We start from the raw sequence: 22,737 nt of genomic DNA on the forward strand, positions 1-22,737 counted from the left end.
AATGATCCTTATTCTCAAAAATCATGATAATATAAGGCATTATTATTTCAGTGGGTTCTTGGTTAGACACCTAAATGTTGAAAGAGTATTGACCCTTCACAGGAAAGAAGGTATATTCTTTTGTATCTGCCCCAAAGAAAGAAGAGAGTACTGACCTGGGTGAATTACCATGTATGGGGAAGAATATACATAGACATTTGTGAGTGCAGAGAATCTACTTGCATATGTGGGAACTTCTGTAGAATACTGCTTTGAATATGAGTCAGGTCTGGGCATCATGGCACACACCTATAGCCCAGTGATTTGGGAAGCTGAGGCAGGAGGATAGCAAGTTTAAAATATATTTTTCAAATGTTGTTAAGGAAATGCTTTATTATACATCAATTTTAACACAGTAACATCTTATATGAGTATATAGGAGATTTAGCAGATCTGGTTAAAAACTCAAAACATCAGTATCAATTAAATCTTACCATGGGAAAAATAACAGATTTTAAAAGCCAAAGCTCTTTGGATAATTCAGCAATTTGGTGGTGGTTAACTGAATTTTAATTGTGATGGCATTTAAAATATACTAAAAAATCAACTCATAGACCCACTAAAATTGAGAGTATTAAATTAAAAAGTAGCAATTTTATGAAGTTTCAGACAAAGTTATATGTGAATTTTTGGTACATCTAAATTAATCTCATTTAAGAAAATTCATATTTTATAGCATTTTTAACTTTTCAATTTTTTCAGCACTGGTGAAGGAATCCAGGGTTTCACACATGCTAGGCAAATGTTCTACCACTGAGTTTTACCTCCAACTCAACCATATTTTTTGATTCTGCCACTCGCTCCAAATGAAAAGCAATGTAAAATTAAGCATAGCTAATTCTAATTATATTTTAGGTGTATGTTATTTTCTATTTTCTTATTTGTTAACTTATTATATATCCTTCCCAGTTAACACACAAGCTCCTTGTGGACAGGGAGTTTTGTTCACTTCTGTATCTCCAGTTTATTCATAACTTGACTATAACTAAGAAAATAGTCTTAGTTGTGGTATTTGAGTGGGAGCTGGTAGTATGTATTGCAAAGGGGGAACCCTCTAGTTTCTTGACGTCATTCTAGGGGAACACTTAATTTTCTTGTAAGACTTGATTACTTGTGACTAAAATATTTCAATTTCCCCCCCAAAGAGTGATGCCAAATCAAGATTTATCCAATTGTTCTCTAAAAGGGACAGACTCGAGGGGCACAATGGCACACACCTGTCATCCCAGGGACTCAGGAGGCTGAGGCAGGAGGATAATGAGTTCAAAGCGAGCCTCAGCAACTTAGTGAGGCCCTAAGCAACTCAGCAAGACCCTGTCTCCAAATAAAATTTAAAAAAAAAAAAAGGGCTGGAGAATGTGGCTCCATGGAGTACCCCTGAATTCAATCCCCAGTACACAAACACACACAAAAAAGGGACAGACTCACATGAGGCAAAGACCCATTCTTTCCTTCATTCATGCAAGAAACATCTACCTAAGGCCTACTAAGTGTTACGTCCTGATCCAAGTGCTGAAGATACAGCAATGGATACACACACACACACACACACACACACACACACACAAAGATATTTATGCAATAAATTTATTTATATGTAATGTATATATTATATATTTTATTTATTTATTTATTTATGCCCTTTTGGAGCTCACATTCTACCAGAAGGCAAATAAAAATCTAACATATCTTGATGTCAGATAATGATGTCAGAGTTTTATAAGTGCTATGAAAAAAAAAAGAAAGGAAGGAAGAGACAAATTAATAGAGAATACCAGATGGGGGTAGTGGAGGCTACTCCTTATGTAGGGACTAGCGCCACCAGGGAAGGCTTCTCTGAGGAGGTGATATTTGTGTTAAGACCCAAAAAACAGCATTATAAGTGGAGGAAATAGCAAGAATATTTTGGTTATCTACTGTTGCATAAAGAAATAACCCCACAGCTGGGCATGATTGTGCACAGCTATAATCCAACCTCTTCAGAAGTTTAAGAAGAGGATCGCAAGTTCAAGGCTACCCTTGGGAACTTAGTGAGGTCCAGTCTCTAAATAAAATTTTTGAAAGGGCTGGGATATAGCTTGGTGCTAGAGCACTTACCAAGCATGGCACTCCAGCACAGCCATCTTGGGGTATTTGGGCTTCTCCCATGATCTACATAACTCCTCTAAGCTCTAAAAGTGAGTACTACAAGATAAGTGGAACCTGCTGGTTTATTAAGGCCTGGGCTACCAAACTGGAGCAGTATCACTTCTGTCATATTCTGCTAGTCAAAGCAGTGAGAGCCCTGCCAGATTCAAAGAGAGTGGGCATGAAACCCACCATTCCCTCTCCATAGGAACACCATCAAAGAGTGCATGGCTAGTCATCTGTTATCAACCTTCAAACCCAAAAGCTAGGGGATTGGAATAAACTTGGCACGGTAGTCACCAGAGTGGCTGGAATAGAGCCAGGTCAGGTGGGTGGTACTTGTAGGTCATGATAAAGATTGGATTTTATTCATTCTCTTTCTTATTTCTACTTCTTTTTCTCTCAGGGCTCAACAGTTTAAAAAAAAAAACTTACTCCAGCTTGGATACATAGTGAAGATGTCAACAGAACTCTGGGAGAAATACCTGGAACCAATCAGGGAGAAATATGAGGCCCCCAAAATAGCACCAGCACAACTACACTGACCTTAGAAAGACAAAAGGCAGCTTACAACAACCTGTTGTTTTTCAATGGACTCACATCCTTTCTAATCCAAAGGATCAATGTCATTAGGTATCATAATGGCACTCTTTAACTGCTAAAACATCTACTCTACATAAGTCATTCTTAAATATATAGTTTTATCTTCTCCAGTCTGCTTAAGTACGAAGTTATACAGAAATAAATGCCTCTTCTAATTTTATTATGTTTACACTTTCAATGGAAACAGGAAATCATCCCAAGATACATATGTGGTCATATACTCATATATTTATCTTCAGTGACAGAGTCCCAGCAGTCTCATGAGAATGAGCAGCTTTAATAATTTTTAAGTTCCTGGATTAAGAATTAAATGAGATAATTTAATGTTGTATAAATTCTTTCTCTGTTGCTATAACAAAATACTCAAAAGGTACTTTTTTTAAAAAAAGATATAGTAGAATGAATTGGACATAACTTTCCTAGCCTTGTATTTGAATACACAACCAGGATAATCTGAATTGTGTACAACCACTATAAATAGTGTTATATTTTATGTAAGTATAATTTGCCAAAATACATTCTACTGTCATGTATAACTAAAAATAACAAATAAAAAAATTTTAAAAAGAGGTTTATTTAGTCATAGTTTTGGCAGTTAAAGACAATGGCACCAACATCAGCACCAACCCTGGAGAGGGTCTCCCTCACTAAGTCACAACTTGGATGGCATCGTGACAGGAGTGCATGTGAGGAGATATCACATGGCAAGATGGGAAGCCAGTAAAATCAGGGAGGGCCAGTCTTGTTCTTTTATAACAACTCGTCCTTGAGGGATCTAACCAGGGTCCATGAGATCTACCTTAATCATTAACTACCTTAATCAGTGCATAACCCCCAATGACCTAATAACCTCCCACTAGGCCCCACGTCTTAAAGGTCCTACCACTTCTTAACATTACCACACTTGGGACCAAGCTTCCAAAGCATGAATCCTTGGAGGAGAAACCATATCCAAACTACAGCAAATATCTCCCTATAGTATTTGATTTAATCAAAAGGATAGTTCTTCCATGAGTTGCTAATACTATGGGGAGATCTGGGAAGTCAAATGAGGATTAAGAAGTAATCTGTAATGGGGCATAAGACAGAAAAAGTCAGCATTAGGAAGCAAAAATTGGAAATGAGGGCCCCCCTAGCACCCTCACTCTTTTTCTTGTCTTTCTGAGACTTCACCTACCCTTATATGATTTTCCAGGTAGGTTAACATCTCAACTGAATCATCAAGTCCTCACTTCTGGAATAAGATGGATCAGGGTTAGAGTTCATATTCTATCACCCACTAACTGGGTGATCTGGTACAAGCCATGGAAATGCTTTGTGCCTTAATGCCCTCATTTATAAAGGAGAGATAACAATAACCATTGGGCTTTTCTGAGTATTAGAGAAATAATGTATATACAATTCTTAGAACAGTGTTTTGCATATATGGAAACTTTAAAAGATAATGCTGATTATTTTTTGTGTGGTGCTAGGAAGCATGATAGGCAAGTACTCTACTACTGTGCTATATCCTAGGACCACAATTATTGTTATTATCAAATTCAATTTTTAACTGAATCTCCAAGATTCCCCATGTACATGTGTATTTGGCTCAACTCAGGAAACTAAACTACAGGTAATTTATGAATTAAAGTTTTTTCTTGGTTTGCACATGACTAGAATGTGTCCACAGCAGCTGCTCTTAACATTTGCCAACTTCAATAAAGGGGGAATAGTAAAGGTTAGCAGTAAAGGGCTCCTTATCACTCTACAGCCCTTCTGCTTAGAATTTTGCATGGAGCATGTGTGCTGAAAGATGAACTGAGTAAATAAACTTCTTCCATGGAAGAAGGCTTATTTCCTCTATATTGCCTTATTTGTTGGACTCCTCTCAGATTTGAAGAAAATCACCACTCATACTTCTTTGGGCCAGTTCTATGATTACTCCTCTGGTGGTCATAGTTAGGAACAAATTGACAAATTCATTAAAATAATGATGATTTATGAAAAGCAGTTAAGCTCTCCATAAAGTTATTTTCCTAAATTTATTGGACAGAATCTTTCAAGGTTTGAGGAAGTGTTAAAAATATTCACTTATAGTTTTCTCTCTGACCACTTCCACCTCATTGAGTTCCAACTTGATCACTTTCTCATGCATTAAAATCATAGGGATGTAGCATCACCCTATGCACATAGGAGAGTTTTCTCCAAATGAATCAAAGCAACAGGCATACAAGGAATTTCACTTTGTTTACTTCCACATTATTTGTGATTGTCAGAAGATGTGAAATTGATTTTTGATAAAATGTAGGATGTATGTTGGGAGATTTAAGCAGATATTTTGCAAAGATTTTTTAAAATTTAAGATGCATTAGAAATGTTTGTACAAATACATGGAATATGCTAATCTCTCAGGCCTGTGCTATTCAATATAGTAGTTACTAATCACATGTGGTCGTTGCACTTTTGATATTGTGACTAGTCTGAATTGAGATGTGCTATATACACACTTGACTTTAAAAAGTTTATTACAGGGGCTGGGGATGTGGTTCAGTGGTAGAATGCTTGTCTAGCATGTGTGAGGAACTGAGTTTGAGTCTCAGCACCACATAAAAATGAGTAAATAAAATAAAGGTATTGTGTCCATCTACAACTAAAAAAAATTTATTACAAATAAAGAATGTAAAATGTCTCATTTATAATATTTTATATTGATTATAAGTTGAGATGATAATTTGGATATATAGGGTTAAATAAGATTACATTATTAAAATTCATTTCACCTGTTTCATTTCACTTTTTAATATGGGTCCTAGAAATTTTATTTACATACACATATTTCTATTGGACAGTGATGTTTTAAGCTATTTTAATGAGGATTATCAGATTTCATTCAAATAGCAAAAAGAGGAAATAAATAATGTATTTGAATTCTCTGAACTTAGCTCTATGGCCTGACCACTTAGTAATCCAGTAGAAGGCATCTCAATTACCCTAATCATAATCACTGTCCCATACTCCAGAATGGAGTAGAAGAAAGCTTAGAAGTTAACCCAGCCAGAAAATGGTGCATTATTTCTCTTTTCTATGATCTCTTTAGTCTGTGTGGACATGAGAGTTTAGCTGCAGTCAAATGCTAATCTCCAAACCAAGAAGGAACCAAACCAAGAAGACAGGATTTGTAGGGAAGGGACCCTCCAGTTCCGTGTCTAAGGAGCCTACAAAAATATTTTCAGGATGAATTTATTAGCCTGATTCTCTTGTGAAAAGAGTTTGTAAATGTTATCCTACCTTATGTCTCATCAGGTAAATTCTTACTTAATAAGAACCCGCCAAACCTATTGAAAATTATGATTTCAGAAGGAAATTAAACAGATTAGTCTTCTTATTAAAATGTTCTTAGCATCTTTAGTGTATCTCATCAGCCTTCTGGGTGACAATGATGTCAATCAGTGTCTTCTCTTAATAACCTTTCTCTGTAAAATCTTGGAGCACTGAATTTTAGTACAATTATCCCTCTCTCCAGATGAAGAAATCAAGGGATAGAGGAATAAATAACATGGCAAGGTCACACAAAAGGTCGATGATGATGATGATGATGATGATGATGATGATGATGTGTGTGTGTGTGTGTGTGTGTGTGTGTGTGTATTTTACAGAGAGAGAGAGAGATTGGGAAATTCTGCAGCCCAGTAATACCAGGATAAAAGCCTTTGAGGTTCTGCATTAGAACAGCTGCTTTGGGATCTAGACTGTCAAAACTCAAAGGATCTCAGCCTAGCTGGAAGCAGTTTGATTATTTTTAATAGCTATGTAACCCCGGAGACTGCTAAGGCTGGCAAGAGGTAGAGTTCTACTGGCAACACAGGGTCTAACTTCTCATAGATCATGAGCTCTCCAAAGTCTAATTACATTTTTAAAAAACAAATATGAGAGGTGCTTTTTATAAAATGGTCTAGCAATACAAAAATGTACAAAGAAGAAAACAACATATGACCTCCATGTCACACCATCCACGTTAGCAGAAAAAGTCATACCAATTGCTGTATGACATTGCAGACCTTTCTATAAGCATCTATAAAATAGAAAGATGGATAGATCAAAGGATTAATAGTTGCTGTAGAGGGATAAATAAACAGACACTCAAGATAGGGAGGGAAGAAACAAGGGACGAAAGAAAGAGAAAGGAAAGGGTAAGGAAAGAAGTGAAAAAAATATGAGAATTGAATCATATTATTTTATATGAGATAAATATAAGTATATTATAAATTTAGTATATTTAATGACAGAAACACAAACTGAAGGGAATTGGAGTAAATGCTAAACTTCATAAACCTCAGAAATATTAGTCCCTGAAAGAGTACTGTAGTACTGTCAAAAGATTGTAAGAATAACTAAAAGATTTGAGTTTTTGTGTTTTTTTAATTAACTACACGATTTTCATGTAGATTGATTTCCTGCTATGAAAGAAGATTTAAGTGGCTAGTACCCTTTTTATACTTTTTCCTTTCTCACCCTCTTTACATTTTTATTTTGTTGATTATGTAATATTTTACCATGTAAAGTTTTTAACAATTATATTCTATACTACAACTGGAATTCTTCCAATTTTTACATAAATTATTTAAATGTATTCAGTGTTTAACAACAATTTCACCAAAGCTGACACATTCCTGAATTTTCTTTTTCTTTTTTTTTTTTTTTTTTTTTGATACTGAGAATTGAACCTAGGAATGCCCTACCACTGAGCTACATCCCCAGCCCTTTTTATTTTGTCATTTTGAGACAGGGTTTCACTAAATTGCCCAGGCTGGCCTCAAACTTCAGATCCTCCTGCCTCAGCCTCCCAAGTCACTGGGATTACAGGCACATTCCTGAATTCTTTGCATCATTACTTGGTGATATTTTGAAACAGAGTACCACTATGATAAAATTTTCAATTATGTGTTATTGGCTTAATGAACAAGCTACAGGTAGCCAGAAAATAGGTGTCCTGGGATTGAAATATAGACAAAGTGGCAAGGCATTGGTAAAACTGTGGCCTGGATAATTTGGAAAGCAAACCAAATACTTATCAGCCTTGAAGCTTTAAGAGAATCTTCCAGAAAGAGTATTAGTGATATTTGGCTTTTACTTGTGTAATTCATTTGTTTTTAGAAATAATTATCTCTGGAAATTTAAGAGCCAGGATTAGGAACTTAATTTTCCTTGCCATCAATTTTCAGATATGATGATCTAAGCCTGTTCCCTTTTTCTAGTTTGACTATGGCATGGGGATTTTCTTCTTCTTTATTTTATCCAGTAATTTTTCCTTTTTGTTGTTGTTGTTTTTCACTTCATTTCACATGAAAGATAATCTTTGTACAAATCCACAACATGTGCACACCATATTGTCTCAAATCTAATCATTTACCCCACTACCTCCCATATATTAGAGGCTGAATCAATGTTAGATAATCTGAATAGAGAATAAATGCTTCATTAATAGTAATAACCAGATATTGTTCCACTGTGTGCATGTACAAATATGTAACAATGAATCCCACTATTATTTGTAATTATAATCCACCAATTAAAATAGCAACCAATTGGCTACATAGCCATTATACTACAGAGTGTTCACATAACTGAATATTATGCATATATTTAAAATTGAATTTACAAAGAACTTTTAATGACCTTGGAAAATATTTGTGAAATATTCACAAGTGAAAAACAGATGTCAAAACTTTTTCTATATAAAAAGTATGAACATAGGAATAAAAATAATGTTAAATCTAAACAAAATATTCTATATATGTGTATGTGTTTATATATACATACAGAGCATATTTTGTTTATATACATGGCTTGGGAATTAGCCATTGGAATAACTGTAATCAATTGTGGAACGTTTTAAGAAAAGGAGAATCTTTTTTTTTTTTCAAGGAGAATCTTGAACTCGACTTTTCCAATACATCAGGGGGCAAGTTTGGCAGTAAGGAAGATGGACCAGTTGAGAGCTGGAGCTCAGAAGGGAATGACAAAATGCACCTCCCCACTCCATTCAGCAAACAATAAGCTTTTTATAAGGTGTTCTTGGCACCTGAAGACTTCAATTCATGCTCTGATCCCATTGCTTCCTGTCAGTTGTAATTAATCTCTTTAACCTTTATGTCCTCATCTGGTGGCAGATGAAGCAAAGAGAAAATCAAGACCATGTAATATACAGCCTGGGAATCCATGCCTAAACCTTTCTTCAAGCTGTTGTTTCAGAGGACTTAGCAAGGCAGGCTGATGCACTTGAGGCCATATTGTCCTTCCTGTTAATCCCTTGTTGCTACAGACTGCTGAATCTCTACAACTTATTAAATAGTGTTCTTATTAGTCATCATCCTTTGATGAGTTGGACCCCAGTCATTGTGAATTCTTTGGACCACTTGGCCATACCTCATGCTCACATGGTCTGATGTGGCAAAATTTTGCACAAGACTTAATGCTATATCCCTGTTTCCCTTAGTGAATCTCACCATCATAACTGAATTCTATATGTTCTTTATCCTCTACTCCCAGCATAATTTAAACCTCACTCTGTGTTTCCCACAAATTTAGTCACTGGTAAGTTTATCCAGATGTGTGTGTGCATAGAGAATACATTTACTGATTTTTATCATATTTTAAGTTCCAAATGGGTATAAAGAGGGCCAAGAATAAATTCATTTCATACCCAAAATGTTGCTCCAAATCCAGTCATCAAAGGCATAATTTCAGCATATTATTACATGCCAAAGAGCTGCCCTTATTTTCTAAAGAACACAAATGAGCACTTTAGTTTCCAGAACAACTACATAAACTTCAGAATGATCACCAAATGGATCTCATTTTTTGAAGAGGATATTGTTATTCTCCAATTTTTTTCTTTAAAAAATACTCCCATAATGATAGAACATACTAGCTCCCAACAAATAAGAAATGAAATGGAGTCTGGGTGGAGGTGGAAGAGAAAGTTCATTAAGCCCACCTCAGATGGGCATATTTGCAGAGCCAATATACTCATCATGACATGGGTGAAGTTCATGTGAAATGGGCAGCTGTTCCTGGGTGAAAAACAAGAGTTTACCTAACCTGTTCCCGGAGATTTCTGTCACTATGAAAAAAAGCAAATACACTCTGGACTTTGATTCAGGCTTCCCTGGTTTAATAGGTTTGGGCATAAGCGTGAGAAGAAGGTGACATTAGTGGCCTGGAGAAGACTGGGCACTTTTGGCTTGCTGATTTCTGGGAGATGCCAAGGTCTTATGCACCAGGATGATTTCCATTTGCTACATGCTTATTATTTAAATATTTTAATTCCCAACATTGCTACTATAATTCTGTTCCTATTCCCCAATATCAAGAAACAATTTAGACTGATTCACTTATATGGTATTATAGATAGATATCTACAGTTTCTCCCTTCTGCCTTTATGTGATTTTCAGGTACCATGTTTTCAACTGGATTTCACAGTTAACAACAAGACAAGCTGTGCCAAATGCTCCTCCCTCCATGGGGTTGTTTGAGTGAGAAATCTTATTTGCCAATAGCCTAAATTGTACCAAACTTCAGAATTTTTTGCAACTTCTTCAAGGTAAGAACTCAAAAGAACAAAAACACAAAAAACCAAACAACCCTACACATGAACACATGACAACACATGAAAGAGGAAGAATCCTAAGTCAAAATATAGCAGGATTCCTTAAGATGTTTTTGTTTTTGTCTTTTTCTTTTTAATAATGAGGTATTCCTTAAAAAGGAACAATTTTTGCAAGTCACTTCCAAGTGACTATACCAGTAGAAATTAACATGACTATTCACAAAACACTTCAGTAGGTGTTTAACAATAACGCTTGAGTACTAAAGGCTATATCACTGACTTTGAAATTGAAGAGAACATCTTACAAAAATTTGGCCTGAAGCAATCACTTTTCCCATTAATAACTAAAATCCCAATATAGTTTGGTATCACATCTTTTATTACAAAGTCATCTTTGGAAAACCACATTTTAACAACAACAACAACAAAAAAAAACCAGATCAACAGTAACACTAAAAATGAACGCCACTCAGTAGAAATAAACATTTCTGATAGACTGGATCCAGGCAGTTTAGGGACATGTTCATCATGATATACCAGTGGTTTATGGATGCCTATTATGGAGCCAATATGAACACACCCACATATAAGCAGACCATTTCTTCTACAACTACTAGAGAATTTATGATATCGAGAAATATCAAGATGCCAGGAGATTCATTCTCTCTTGGGGCAGGACATCCTTTCATTTGGGTAGCTCATGAACTGCTGTATCCTCCTCTTAGTAGTTCCATTTCATCATTTTCAATATCAACCAACATATCCAAGTTCCTTAGCCCAATGTTATTAAGGCTCCACATAAAATCCCATCTTCCCTTACCAACCATGTAGGATATTTTAAAAAACTGATCCTTTTGAACAGGCTTATTCAAACAAAGGATCAGACAATATGGCAATCAGCATATATGATACTCTCAGGATTCAGTTTAAGAAATATATACAGGTCCACTGAAGAAACCAGGAACAAATACAATACTTACATGAATAGTAGTTTGAACTTGGGAACAGTATTCATGAAAATAGGTAACAGAGGGCAATATTCAAATGCCTAAAGTGCTATAACAGAGGAGATAAATTTCTGAACCACATTCTCTGGCATGAAATAGGAGATAGAATGTCAATTATTTTCAATAATTCCAGAAACAGACATAGACATCTAAGATCCTTTTTATAGGTTGAAAATGAGAAAAATTACATATGTGGCCAAAGACACAGAAGTGATGAAGGTAAAAAACAAATGTTTAGTTTGGGAAGTCTCCTTAGCTACCAGGTCTTTATCATTTTTAATTACTGTATACCTCTTTTCACAAGGAGGTCAAACTGACACTTTGTTAAGATTGCAAAACCCAGGCTGGGGTTGTGGATCAGTGGTAGAGCGCTTGCCTAGCATGTGTGAGGCATTAGGTTCAATCCTCAGCACCACATAAAAATAAATAAAATAAAGGTCCATCAACAACTAAAAAAAAGACTGCAAAACCCTTTGCTTCACAGAATCATTAGTGTTTCAATTTGTCTCATTAGTGAGAATTAATCAGAGAGCAGGTCAGCATATCAAGCATATACACATGTATACGCATATATTTTTAATATGCTGATATTTCTATTTCCTCCAGCAGAGGTCAGACAATAGCAATTCTGGAATATGAAAATCTAGGAACCAAAGATAATATTTTAGAGTGATTTTTCTCAAGATAAGCTTATGGAAGGGTTTTTTAATTATTTTCTTTACCCATATTTTCTAATTATATTTTTCAATAGGCATGTTTTACTTTTTTAATAATGAAAAAACAATTTCATTTTTTGCAATTTTATTAAGAGCACTGTTGGCATATATATCTACCTCATATTAAGTCATGGATACTGCTTAACTATATTTTCTCAGCTGCATAGAGATTATTGGATATAGTTTAAGAAAGCAGCACATTTGGCCATCTCTATGAAAAATCATTTAAGTGTAACAGTGTTTCTACAACTAATAACTGTGGGCAATCTCTAAAACAAAGAACATAATGGGAGCTGTAAGATTCCCAGGAGAAAACAAAGCATCCTGGACATAGTTGTGCTCTCCCAAGAAATCTCTGGGCATGCAAAAACAGAAAAGTGAATATAATCTCTGATTACATCCTTTGCCTGGGGGAATCTATGACATCCTAGTGTCTGAGAAGTCAATTTCAGCAAGTCATATGTGTAAAATAAGGAAGACATTTTAAAAATCAATCAATATGACCTACATTTTTTTTTTAAAAAAAGAAAGAAACCCCACGATGGATATTTACTAAAAACTGCTGATTTTGTTCAAGAAATGACACTATCACCAATTTTATATTCTCATTTCTAATTTGTGTCTTTTTTTCCTACTAGAAGCAAGAAAAGGCTTATAAAACAAAATTTGAATGTTAACCTAAATATCTATTTATAACTACATTATGCCAAATTAAGTTAAAAGCTTAGTTCCTGTTTTGCTAAGTGATTCATAATGTATGGTCTGTTATTTGTCCTTCTTGATACCATCTCTCATAAATATAAGTGCAAAAATTGTTATGTAAATTGAAACTGTTGCTAGTTTCTTATTTTTTGTTGTTTTGGTGTTTGCAGTGTTGGGGATAGAACCCAGGGCCATGCATATGCTAAACCTATGCCCCACCACTGAGCTATAGCCCCAGTACATCAGTGTCTTCTAAGGGGATGATTTGTACCTGTGCAAAATATGTCTTTATATTGCTGACTTATACCTCTGAAACAAGTGAAGAAAAGAAAAGAAAGGGTGAAATTCAAAATCTCTGCCAGTTTTTCTGTGGGACCCCAGGGTGGGGCCCTGAATAAGTGCCTCTTTTCTTGTCATAGAATATCTGTGAGTTTTGGGACCAAAGCAAGCATTCTGGGAAAACAGTGGATCAAGGAGATGTGAAGAGAATTTGAGGACCAGCAACATAGTGGGAGACTGGAATCTGCACAGAAACAAGACCAGTGAGAAATCCTCAGGTGTCTTTTGGTATGAGGGGTTATTAGATTGTCCAATATGCAGTTCTAAGCTGTTTGGGTTTCTGCCACTCAAAAGCCTTCTGTTGGGGCTGAGGTAGTGGCTCAGCGGTAGAGCACTCACCTGGCACATGCGAGACCTTGGATTCAATCCTCAGCACCTCATAAAAATAAATAAATAAAATAGAGGTATTGTGTCCAACTCAACTAAAAAATAAATATTGAAAAAAAAGCCCTCTGTTGTTCAAAACTTCAGTCACATCTATTGCACAAAAAATGTTTGGGGTAGTTTTGAGAAAAATTAAGATGAAGAGGTGACTTTGATCTCAGTTTGGCATATAGAAGAGGAAAAAAAAGAGTCACAGAACTTGAAATGTGAATGAGCACAGGTGTCATGGAAGCAGGAACAATGAGCCATAATTGATCATGAGAATGAGGGATCCAGAACACTGACAGAAATCGTGGGGAGATCAATGGAACTACCCTGAAAAATATGGGATTTGGGACTTGAGCCACTTTTACATCAATCTTCAAAGAAGAATAACTTCAACTGACATCCGATATAATAATAAAATTTCAAAATATACCATGAGCCATATTGCAAATAGTATTTATAATACAAAGTGTAAGGCAGCATTTGTAAAACTGTACACAGATTTTTATATAAACATGAAAGTGGCATGGGTATTTAGATATTTAATAAATAAATGACATTTTTTTTTACTGAAATTAAGCATTTTACCAAATGGAGGATACCAGTTTGTCAATAACCTTCCTAAATAGGTTTAGAATTTCCACCTAATTCTCCTTTCATAATAACAAATTAATTCTCAGAGTGGCTGAATTTATAAAATATATATGTATCATCCAGAAATGAAAAAAGTTCTCTGAGAGAATGATCTGGAACTCATATAGGGGGATACTAATACAGTATTTCAAGTCCTTTAACATCTGGCCTTACCTTTACATGGTGGATCAGACGTTCAACTTCATTTACTTTGTAGGTCTCCAATCCCAGCTCCTTGGCTAATCTTAAGATACGATTCTGGGTTGGCCCAACATAGGATCCTCCAAGGTCCACATATTTAACCTTTTGGTTCTGTTTCCCCATGGAAAAAAATAAATATTTGTGAAAATACTCCTAAACTTAAAAAGTCCCCAAATAAAAAAAAATGGCATTTCACAGGTTATATAGACATTTTGAGATATCATAGAAAACTGGATTCTGTTCACAACTCCACTGTGTTTCATTCACATGGCTTAATATTTACTAAATCAATCTTCTTTTTTCTTTTTGGTACTAGTGATTGAACCCAGGGGGTGCTTAATCACCAAGCCACATCCCCAGCCCTTTTATAATATTTTATTAGAGATAGGGTCTCACTGAGTTGCTTAAGGCCTCACTGAGTTGCTGAGGCTAGGTTTGAACTCATGATCCTCCTGCCTCAGCCTCCTGAGTCACTGGGATTACAGGCATGTGTCTCCATGCTCCACTTAAATCAATCTTTAATTTAAAGAAAACTTGCTTTAATATTGAATAGGCAAGATATTTCTGAACACCATTATTCACAACAGCTGTTGATTAAAATAATATAAAATTTAAAATAAATCATAAATAATAAACGAGACCAAAATGAAAGTTTAACTTATGTGATTGAAATAATTATGTTGGTTCTAGAGAAGCCTCACAGTCAGAGGTGGAGAGTATGGACTTGTGATATTCTTCTTTCTACTTCAAACACAGACATATGCATACCCTCCCTAGTTCCCTGTGCCCCAGTCCTAACTCTATGATGTAATATATCATGAAGTTAGAGGACTAAAAGGGGAGAAGAAACAATTGAAAGGGAGGCAAGTTAACAGAGAGGCTGAGGCTGGGAATATAGGACAGTGGTTGAGCATGTGTTTAGCATGTGCAAGGTCCTGGGTTCCATTCATAGCACCAAAAGAGAGAAACAAAAGACAGTAAGTGAGACTGTGCCAATTTTTCCTGAGTATTTTACCTTCTCTGTAAGAATCAAATGGATTGAAGGCTTTCAGGAAAAACAAAAAACTAAAAAAAAAAAAAAAAAAACTCAGATTCAGTCTCACCCCATCATTAGTGTCTTACCCTAAGGGTGTAAGTCCTGCCTCCCACGCGGTCCCGGGCTTCTAGAACCACCACATTTAGGCCAGAGTCATGCAGAAGTTTGGCTGCTGCCATACCTGGAGGAAAGTACAATAAGACATTAGGATTAAATACCTTACAAGTACTCTAGACAAGCTCCTTATCCTAATGGCCCATGAAAAACATTCATGTTGGTTCACACACATGGCTGACCACTACCTTCAACCTCCAGTTTGACAGGTTTTCTTAATATAGGCCCAGAGTCTAAGTCTGGGAAACCAACTGATATTTCTAGAAAGAGTAAAAGGGATTTCATTTTTGAATCTCAAAACTGAAAAACATCCTCAGTCACTATATCAAAATGTCTACTTTAATAACTAAATTACAGATGTGACAATGTAAATGAAAACAAGCAAGGTCACACTCAGCAGAGAATCATACACCCTACAGCAGATACAAGTCCAAGGCTGGACACTGACTTCATTCTTAGAGTACATCTGAAAAATCAATCAACTGGGGGCAAAGTTGGCTTTCAAATGATATGTGAAGTCCTGGAATTTACTGTTAAATCAGACTTTTGAAGCTGACACAAAGTTTCAAAACCAAAAAGTCACCCCTTCTGGGCTAGAGTTGTGGCTCAGTGGTAGAGCACTTGCCTAGCATTTGTGAGGCCCTGGGTTTGATCCTCAGCACCACATTAAAAGATAAGTGAATAAAAATATAGGTATTGTGTCCATCTACAACAAATATGTACACATAATTTTCTCCTTCTACATCCTAATTCCAAAATGTGTTCCATCACTAAAGAATGACTACATTTATATACCATTTAGCTTTTCATTCTCACCACCATGGACCTAGCTTTTAAAAACTCCCAGTTTTAGCCAGACATGGTAGCACACACCTGTAATGCCAGCAGCTCAGGAGGCTGAGGCAGGAGAATCACAAGTTTGAGGCCAGCAATTTAATGAGGCTCTAACCAACTTAGCAAGACTCTGTCACAAAATAAAAAATTAAAAAAGGGTTGGGGATGTAGCTCAGTGGTTAAGCACCCATGGGTTCAAATTTTGGTATCAGAAAATAAAAATCACAGTTTTATTGAGATAAATGTAAATTTCACCTATTTTAGCATAGAGCTCAGTGAATTTTCATGAAGCACAAATCTTAGTGTGTGTGTGTGTGTGTGTGTGTGTGTGTGTATATATATATATATATATATTCATTCATTCACATGGCTTAATATTTATTGAAATTAAACATATATATATATATATATATATATATATACATATATATAATCTTTGGTAATAATACATCTGAGATATAGTTTCTTTGGTATTAGAACTCTAAACATCTTGCATCTTTAAAATTGCTTTTAGGCTTAGATTGTAACTCATTGGTAGGGCATTTGACAGCATATGGGAGGCCATAGGTTCCATCCTTAGCATGACAAGGCATAAAAAAAATAAATTACAACTATGATAAAATTACTCTTAACAGATTGTAGCAAGAGTTTCTTCCAAGAACAGAGCTCTAGTGCTCTTCTGATAAATTTAATCTATTCAATTCTAATTACCTTCCTCATTTGCTTCATGGGACCAAAAGAAATCAAGGAAAGGCCAAGAACTGTTGTGATTTATAGATAAATAAAACAGTTTCAGAGTTGTTTCATGGTACCAAGAATTCTGTGACTTTTAGATTTCACTGGTGAAAAAAAAAAGATTTCTATTAAAAATAGCTAATACTTGTATAATGCTCACTACACTTAAACCACTATTCTAAATGTTTTAATATATCAATTCAGGCTGGGGGTATAGCTCAGTGGTAGAGCACTCACCTAGTATGCATGTGGCCCTGGGTTTCATCCCCAGGATCCCCTGTCCAAATTTAAAAAAAAAAAAATTTTTTTTTTTGTACCAGGGATTCAACTCTGTGGCACTCGACCACTAAGCCACATCCCCAGCCCTATTTTGTATTTTTTTATTTAGAGACAGGGTCTCATTGAGTTGCTTAGCACCTTGCCATTACTGAGGCTGGCTTTGAACTTGCAATCCTCCTATCTCAGCCTCCCGAGCCGCTGGGATTATAGGTGTGCACCACCATGCCCAGCCCAAATTTTAAAATATATTAATTCAACAAATTATTGTAACCATCCAGTGATATAAAGTACTATGAACAGTCCCATTTTATGACAGAGGAAATGGAAGCAAAATTAAGTGTCCAAGGCCACATAATAGAATAGGTGGCAAAGCCAGCTCCGATACAGCATCTGAGGTTGCAATCACTACACTGCCCCACCTCCCATGGGGCTTCGTGGCTATCCTCATCGTTGATCACATCTCTCAATATTTGCTACTGGGAGAAATTACATTTCAAAAGGTATTTTCACTTTATTTGAATCAATGTGCTTTGAAGATATAGTTGAATCATGTGGGTTGGTAAGAATCCCTAGAACATAAAATATGAGCCCATGTGTAAAACTGTAATGAACCAAGGCTTCAGTCACCATCTCTTGGTGATCTTAAGAGAGGAAACCCATTTTTCAGAGAGGGTAATTTGACATTTCATTATTTGAATTAATGCCTCTTTCCATTTCTACCCCTGGGGGCAGGACTCAGGTGTCTAGTTGGGGGCTCGATAATGGGTCCCAAAGTCCTAGCCCACATGCAGTATTACACAAACACACAAGCATTGCTCAACCTAGATTTAGAAATAGAGGGCTTGGACTTTTAACTCCTGTTTCCTAATTTTACCTCCATAAGAGGGGGAAAAACACCTCTTCTTTTTAAATTCAGGATTGCAGACAATTCAATGACATTTCTCTTATCAAGCATCAGTTCAACAAATGAAATAACATGCAACCATAGTAACAGCTGTTATCAGTGAATTCAGATAAATGGCAGGAGCATGCTGACGCTTAAACAAAAGGGTTGAGAAAGAAATACAACATCGGGCATATACACTAGCATATTAGATTCCACAAAAGGTACTGGTTTTGAATAAATGCAATTACCCAATAACATCTGGTGCGAAATGTAAACAGTTATTAGAACAAGAGGCTTATAAAACCACTGAACAGAGTTCTCTCTGCTCATATGCCTTAAAATATTCTCAATACAAAATTTCAAAAATATATTTAAATAGGCAACACGAAAGTATTTTGTCAAAAATAACTTGCCATTTCTCTAATATTTCTGGGGGGTTAGTTAAAATGCTTGTTGGTATGAATTAAAATAATAAACATAATGACAATAGAAAGGAGATCCATAGGGAATATAGAACAAGAGGGTCTGGGGAGGGTGGAAGGGAAGGAAAAGGAAAGTCCTGGGGACTTTTAATCAAATTACATCATGTGCATGTATAAATATGGCATAACAAACCTCACATTTAAGTTTAATTATAATGCACCCATAAAAAATGCTGGTTGGGCACTTACTGTTAAAGATTGATTTGAAAAACAATTGAATGGCTTAAGGAAGTCCCTGCATTTTAGGAAGAAGGATTTTTTTAGATACAGAAGAAATTGGACAGTTTGGGAGTCTGGCCAGAAGGCAGTTTGGATTGCCAAAAAGACATAACTGTCCAGAGAACCCTCAGTGATGACTGATAAAAAGATTGAGGGTTTGACTGCTCAAAGAATAAGCAGACAACTTTCAAAAGGGTTATTTTTTCCCCAAGCATTCTTTTCTGTGTTGGTTGTTTGGAACTTTTAACACATTTCTCTATAGAAACAAAAATATGAGGGATGGTACATTCTCTGAGAAGTCTGGGAATTTTCAAGGGCAATAAATAGCACTGCCAAAAAATTTCATAATTTAAAATACTAGACAATGTAATTGGCACAGTTTAAACACAATAGTTTAACAATATAATGTAATAAATGTTGTTTTTTAATATCCACATATTAACAGCTACCACCATAAAGCATGAAGCACTTACTTGGTTCTGTGTGCAATGATTTACACCCAAAAGCCCACTTGATCCTCACCATGAGGACAAGAAGTATTTTTAATCCTCATTTTAAGAAGAAGATAATGGTGATTTGCCATAGGTTATGAAATTACTAAATGGCAGAGTCAAAGTTCAACTCCAAACCTGAATTCTTGGCCACTATCTTTGGACCAAAAATGGAAAAATTAAAATTACAATAAATCTGTACACTCATCCTGACAAAGAGTCTTAAAACATTGTGCTCTGTATCTAAATATAAGAATCTGAAAATATCAGACTTTCTCTTAAATATATTTTTAACTTTTGCAAACAATTTATGAGCAAGTTTATAGTCAGTTTGTACTTCTGAAAAGCCAATGAAACTCAAATTTAATATGCAGGATCCATTAATATTTCATAAACAAAAAATCATTCAGCACTTCCAGAAGCTGTCCCTATGTGCCCCTGACAGGCTGTTGCATAAATAATCCTACATAAATCATACATAAATAATAATAGAGTAATACCTAATGCCATGAAATTATACAAATATTGCATCTCCATGATTAGTTTACTTTGAAAGAGTTCTGTCTAAGCAATGAGTACAACAATTATGATTAGACATCCAAATTATTTTGAAGACCTAGAAATCAGTGATGCATAAGATTATTAGCATTTTGTTTCCAGTTATGTGCCATAGAAAGTAATCCAAGTTAGATCCTAGACGAGACTAGCAAATATACAGTGGAGGAGACAATGGAAGGGGCCCATTCAAAGTGTCTTCAGAGCAGTGGAGAAGTTAGGATGAGGAGAGAAAATAAAATCAAAACCAACCCCTGCCTCATTTTTTGCATGGTCAATCTGTTTCTCATACTTTTCATATCAAAATGTGATATTTAACAAAAAAATTATAAACACTTTAAAATGCAAAGTTAATTGCCTTGAAAATATTATGAAATAGCAGTACTTTGATACCATGTAAGGACCTTTTCCCAGTTTAAAGTTACCAAAAGGAGGGAAGAACCATTGTATCTGAAGGGACAATGAAATTCACTGTATCCCCAAAGAATCTCTAATCCTGTAACTTTGGAAAACTATACAGGCATTCTCTCAGGACCTATAAAAGTGGAAAATATGCAAATAGCACCCATCATCTCTGTCACTTCTGACAAAGCAATGGTTTTCTGAGGAAATTCTAGAAAGAACCAAGCAACCTTCTGATCAAAAAACTGAAATTCTTTGATGTCTCCAAAGAGAATGCTTTTTTAGTTATTTAACACAAATACCCATAAAAAGGTCTGGAGTAAGAAGAAAAACATCCCCACCTGAAGTTAAATTCATTGCAGGAAAGTGGTATTTGTAGAGATAATTCAGATGTTTGTTGTTGAACTTTTAGTTGCAGAGACCCTGGACAGGTAAAGCCATCATTGAAATGGCTAACATTTTGAGAACCAATGGTGTGACAGTTCTAGGTGTTTTACATACAAGAATTTATTCATCCCAACAATATTACAATGTGGGCAGATGTAAACAGTGAAACACAGAGGCCAAGTAATGTACCTAAAGTCACACAGCTAGCAAGTGGCAAAGCCAATATTCAAATCCAGACAATATGACTCCAGATAATAAATACACCAGCATATGTAGCAGTGAAACATCAAAAACCTTCCCTTTAACATCATGCACCACACAAGCAAGCATCAAGGCTGCTGCTAGCACATTCCATGCCTTTGTGTAAATTATAAGAAAGCACGCATTCCTGGCAGGCAAATTAAAAAAAAAAAAAAAGATTCAGCCCATATGGGTGCAAAAGGCTTGGCTGGCAGAGTGGGGGCTGGATTCCATCCCCCTTTTAATACATCACCCAGGTGCCCTTGAAGCTTATTTCCTGAACAAGATTTTAATTATCTATTCTTTTTCTTCTCAATGCTGAGACACAGTTAGCACTTAATGTTTGTTGAATGAATGTATCTAATATCCTTCAACAAAGATGGCAATTACATTTCAATAAATAAATAAGTGGTTACAGTATTCTCTATATAAACATAGGTTATTTTTTTAAATGTAGTTGTAGAAGGACAGAATGCCTTTATTTTATTTATTTATTTTTATGTGGTGCTGAGGAATTGAACTCAGTGCCTCACACATGCTAAACAAGCACTCTGCCACTGAGCTACAGCCCCAGCCCAAGCATAAGTTATTTTAACACAGTCCAAGAAACAAAAATATTTAGGCATATTGATACTGAGTAATGGAATCTCTTAAATTTTTTTCAGCTGGAAAAAAGACAACCACCCCATAATAAGAACTACCTCATGTTTGTGCAGCAGTATACAGTTCCCAACACTCCACACCCACACATTCAGTATTTAACAATAACTCCATGAGATTGGCATCATCATGCCTATTTCTCAGATTAGTAAATAGAGGCTCAGAGATTCAAGGGCTTACTTAGAGTCACACAGTGAGAGCAGAGCCAGGTCTGAAATCTCATTATGTTTCTGGGCCCCATCAGCCACATTACCTCCTGTAACATAACAAAGCTTATGTTGTTAAAATAAAGTATGGCTGGGCACAGTGGTATACACCCGTAATCCCAGCTACTCAGGAAACTGAGGCAAGAAGATTACAAGTTCAAGGCAAGCTTTGGCAACTTAGTGAGACCTTGTCTCAAAATAAAAAAAATAAATAAAAGAGGCTAGGGATGTAATTCAGTAGTAAAGCCCTCCTGGGTTCAATTCCCAGTACTGCAAAAATAAATAAATATAAATAAAATTTTAAGATAAAATAAATTCTGGAAACAGACAGGATTTAAAAATCAGATCATTTTTCTTCATTAATATTCTTGGAAATAATATCTTGATAAAAATTACTGGAAGCCTGTTATTGTCCAGAGCCCTGAACCTTATCATTAGAGGGAGGGAGATCTGGAAGCATTTGGAGAAAGCAGGGCTTTTTAGGGCATCTGGACCTCTAAACACGAAGAGGGGCTTTGCCAAACAGTTTCTCCTCCTGTAGTTCAAACTGACTTCCCTTCTCTGAGAACATACCCATCACAATTTTGGGGAAAACTGAAGTAACACATTATTTAGACCACACACATCATTTTGATCATTGAGAAAAAAAAAACTATAATTATGTTATTTACATCTTGTTCTCTAAAATAAAAAAACATTCTAAACCTTCTTGGAAGCATGATAACCTTTGCTCTATTTTCTCTAAGATGATAAAAATACATAACTCAAAAACAAATGGAAAAATCTTGTAAAATAAAGGAAACCTTTACTGGAGCCTCAGGCTATGGGATGATTTATGCTCTTGAAAAGGATAGAAAACATCAAGCTTCCATAAGTTGCCATA

At 35.6% G+C, this 22,737-nt stretch overlaps 2 protein-coding genes across 8 annotated transcripts in view; one reads left to right on the top strand and one right to left on the bottom strand.

Annotated features, from left to right (window-relative positions):
- LOC308638858 (uncharacterized protein) overlaps positions 1 to 22,737 on the top strand; it is a 547,213-nt gene that overhangs the window by 329,449 nt on the left and 195,027 nt on the right. The gene's annotated exons all lie outside the window — the stretch shown is intronic.
- The window catches only part of MAOB (monoamine oxidase B), a 108,432-nt gene that overhangs the window by 47,495 nt on the left and 38,200 nt on the right, over positions 1 to 22,737 (bottom strand). For both annotated transcript variants that reach the window (XM_081278262.1, XM_081278261.1), the window contains exons 2-3: positions 15,451 to 15,545; positions 14,302 to 14,439 (exon numbers count right to left, since the gene is read on the bottom strand). In XM_081278262.1, the coding sequence (XP_081134388.1) occupies positions 14,302 to 14,439; positions 15,451 to 15,545 (233 nt within the window). The remainder of the gene's footprint in view (positions 1 to 14,301; positions 14,440 to 15,450; positions 15,546 to 22,737) is intronic.

The sequence above is a fragment of the Spermophilus citellus genome, assembly GCF_964194105.1.
Source record: "Spermophilus citellus genome assembly, chromosome: X".
Classification (NCBI taxonomy): domain Eukaryota; kingdom Metazoa; phylum Chordata; class Mammalia; order Rodentia; family Sciuridae; genus Spermophilus; species Spermophilus citellus.